Below are 3,537 nucleotides of genomic sequence, written 5' to 3'. Positions count from 1 at the left end.
CAACTAAAAATTACTTGTTTCCAATATGTCCAATTTAAGAAAAGACAGATCTCTTTTTCAAAGAAAAGCCTTGGAGTTTTATTAACAGTACCTCTATCTAGTAATCACTAAGTACACATGAAAAGATAACAAATGTTGGGCAGCGCCTATGGCTAAAAGGATTATGGCGCTAGCCCCATATACCAGAGGTGGCAGGTTCAAACCCAGCCCTGGCCGAAAACTGCAAAAAAAAAAAGATAACAAATGTTCAAGTACTATGGATGACTTTTCATTATTTCTTAACTCCTGTTTTATCGGTATGTGGTTTAGTTAGAAAGTTCTTTTATAATTCATTTGTAATCTTTTAATTAAAAAATGTAAAGCATACATTTAAATTAACCTTGGTTAAAGTATTCCTTCATAATGCATAGTACCTTTTTTTCATTTAAAACTTAAAACTATATTTAAATCATGCTATGTTATTGAAAAAAGTAAAAAAAACCTACAGTTATTTTCATTACTTTCAATTCCTCTCTGCTGTCAGGATGCATAGATGTGCTCTTTGTATTAATAATTGATGTGTATGTATTATTTGGTATCCTGCTTCTGTTACTATAGTATTTGCATTTTTAGTTCCATGTGTCAATACTGTCAAAATATTTATTTTAAGTGGCAATACAATAATAGTTCACATTGACCCAGCTGTTGTGCCTGTCACTATGCTAAGCACTTGTTATTGTCCCATTTTATCCTCATAATAACTCTGAGTTAGGTGCTATTATTATCATCTCCATTTTGCCATTTGGGAAACAGAAGGTCAGGGAGCTTATGTCCCTTCAAGGTCAGCATACTAAGTGGCAATGCTGGTCTCAGACCAAGGTGTGACTGATCGCAAAGGTGAGAAACTATCTTCCCTTGATTTTTTGATTTAAGCTGGTCACCTGTCTTTGCATGGACCCCGCAGGAAAACAGAAGAAGCAGGATCAGCCAGTGGAAGAGGTGTTAGAAGAGCTACGGGCCAAGCTAAAGTGGACCCAAGGGCAGCTGGAAGCCCAGAGGGAGGCTGAGAGGCAGCGGCAGCTCCAGGTGGGCATGGAGAGGAAATGCCAGGGAGACGTGGGTCACGAACTACCCAGGAGACCCAGGATGAGCATCAGTCCCAAGGGACCAAAATTCTGGCTGATTTTTCAGAGCCAGGGGTCAGAGCTGGGATAGTGCCGTCTTGGACGTGGCAAATGATTCTAGGTAGTCTAAAAAGGAAAATCAAATTGTTTTTGCAGGACCTGTGTGGACAAAGCTAGAGCTAGAGATGCAGTTCCTGCATTAGTTGGTACCCTCTGAGGACATTTGGTCCTGAATTTTAACTTTTTTCTCTTTTTCTTTCTTTCTTTTTTTTGCAGTTTTTGTCTGGGGCTGGGTTTGAACCCACCACCTGTGGCATATGGGACTGGCGCCCTACCCATTTTGAGCCACAGGTGCCACCCCTGAATTTTAACTTCTTAAGTGATACCATTAGTTAGCTTTTTGAGGACAAAGACTGGGTCTATTTCTGAGAGCTTCAAAACCCAGCCCAGAGGATGTGCTCAGTAAATATGTGTAGAATAGAAATATATAAACTTGTCCCACTCATTCCTTCATTTATTCATTCATCACTTATCCCCCCCGCGTGCATTTATTTTGCCCCAGCTGTGTCAGGCATCGTGAGGAATACAGGCATGCCTTGTTTTACTGTGATTTGCAAATATTGTGTGTATGAATTGAAAGTTTGTGGCAACTCCACATCCCACAAATTTAGTAGCACCATTTCCCCAACAGGATGAGCTCACTTTATGTCTCTGTGTCACATTTTGGTAATTATCTCAATATTTCAAACATTTTCATCATCATTATTATATCTGTTATGGTGATCTGTGATCAGTGATCTTTGATGTTACTATTGTAATTGTTTTGGGGGACCACAAGCCATCCCCATGGAAGATGGCAAACTTAATTGATAAATGTTGTGTGTGTTCTGACTGTTCTGGCATTCCTGCCTCTCTCAGCCTCTCCTTGGGCCTCCCAAGACACAGCAGTATTGAAATGGGGCCTAATAACCTTATAATAGCTTCTAAGTATGCACGTGAAAGAAAGGTTTATACATCTCTCACTTTAGATCAAAAGGTGGAAGTGATTAAGCTTAATGAGCAAGGCATGTTGAAACTGAGACAGTCTAAAAGCAAGGCCTCTTGTGTCGAACAGGCATCTTGTGAATGCAAAGGAAAAGTTTTTTAAAAAAAGATGTGGGATCTTGCTGTATTGCCCATGCTGGTCTTGAATTCTTGGGCTCAAGCAATCCTCTGACCTTGGCTTCCCAAAGTACTGGGATTACAGGCATGAGCTACCATGCCCAGCCAGAAAAAGTTCTGAAGGAAGGAATTTAAAAGTGCTGCTCCAGTGAACACATGAATGATTAGATAGTGAAACAGTCTTATCGCTGATATGGAGAATGTTTTCAGGGTCTAGGTAGATCAAACCAGCTACAACATTCCCTCAAGTCAAAGCCTAATCCAGAGCAAGGTCCTAACTCTCTTCACTTCTGTGAAGACCGAGAGAGGTGAGAAAGCTGCAAAGAAAAGCTGGAAGCTGGCCGAGGTTGGTTTGTGAAGTTTAAGGAAAGATGCCATCTCCATAACATAGTGCTGATGTAGACGTTGTCACAGTTATGCAAAAGATCTTAGCTCCATCATTGATAAAGACTGCTACCCTAAAAAAACTTTTCTTTTTTGATTGCGTTTGTTAAAATCCCTCTTATAATCCTGTCGCATCCCTAAGAGGTGTGTCATACATCATGACCTCCTCTCCCCAACCTGCCTCCCCTCTTCCCCACTTGCTCATTCCTCTACCCTGCCTTGTATTGTCTCATCTACTGCCTTCATATTAGAATTGAATACATTGGATTCTTGCTTCTCCATTCTTGGGATGCTTTACTAAGAAGAATGTGTTCCACCTCCATCCAGGTTAATATAAAAGATGTAATGTCTATCTTTTTTTAATGGCTGAATAGTATTCCATGGTATATATATACCACAGCTTTTTTTTTTTTTTTAAAGAGACAGAGTCTCACTTTATTGCCCTTAGTAGAGTGCTGTGGCATCACAGCTCCCAGCAACCTCAAACTCCTGGGCTTAGGCGATTCTCTTGCCTCAGCCTCTCGAGTAGCTGGGACTACAGGTGCTCGCCATAATGCCCGGCAATTTTTTGTTGTGGTTTGGCTGGGGCCAGGTTTGAACCCATCACCCTTATATGGGGCCAGAGCCCTACCACTGAGCCATAGGTGCTGCCCCAGCTTGTTAATCCATTCCTGAGTTGGGGCATTTAGGTTGTTTCCACATTTTGGCAATTGTAAATTGCACTGTGATAAACAGTGTACTGCAGATGTCCTTATGATAAAAGAATTTTTGTTTTCTTCTGGGTAGATACCTAGTAATAGCATTGCAGGTTCATATGGAGGTCTAATTTGAGTTCTTTGAGGGCTCTCCATACTTCCTTCCAAAAAGGTTGTATTAGTTTGCAGTCTCA

General features: G+C 40.8%; 1 protein-coding gene across 2 annotated transcripts in view; it reads left to right on the top strand.

The window, feature by feature from the left end:
* Nucleotides 1-3,537, top strand: part of DZIP1L (DAZ interacting zinc finger protein 1 like) — a 36,771-nt gene that overhangs the window by 4,888 nt on the left and 28,346 nt on the right. For both annotated transcript variants that reach the window (XM_023513055.1, XM_012804910.1), the window contains exon 3: nucleotides 944-1,065. In XM_023513055.1, coding sequence (XP_023368823.1) covers nucleotides 944-1,065 — 122 coding nt within the window. The remainder of the gene's footprint in view (nucleotides 1-943; nucleotides 1,066-3,537) is intronic.

Source organism: Otolemur garnettii, unplaced genomic scaffold, assembly GCF_000181295.1.
Source record: "Otolemur garnettii isolate 467f Iridium unplaced genomic scaffold, OtoGar3 scaffold00032, whole genome shotgun sequence".
NCBI lineage: Eukaryota > Metazoa > Chordata > Mammalia > Primates > Galagidae > Otolemur > Otolemur garnettii.
Note: the sequence above shows the minus strand (reverse complement) of the source record. Positions and strands in the feature narration are given on the sequence as shown.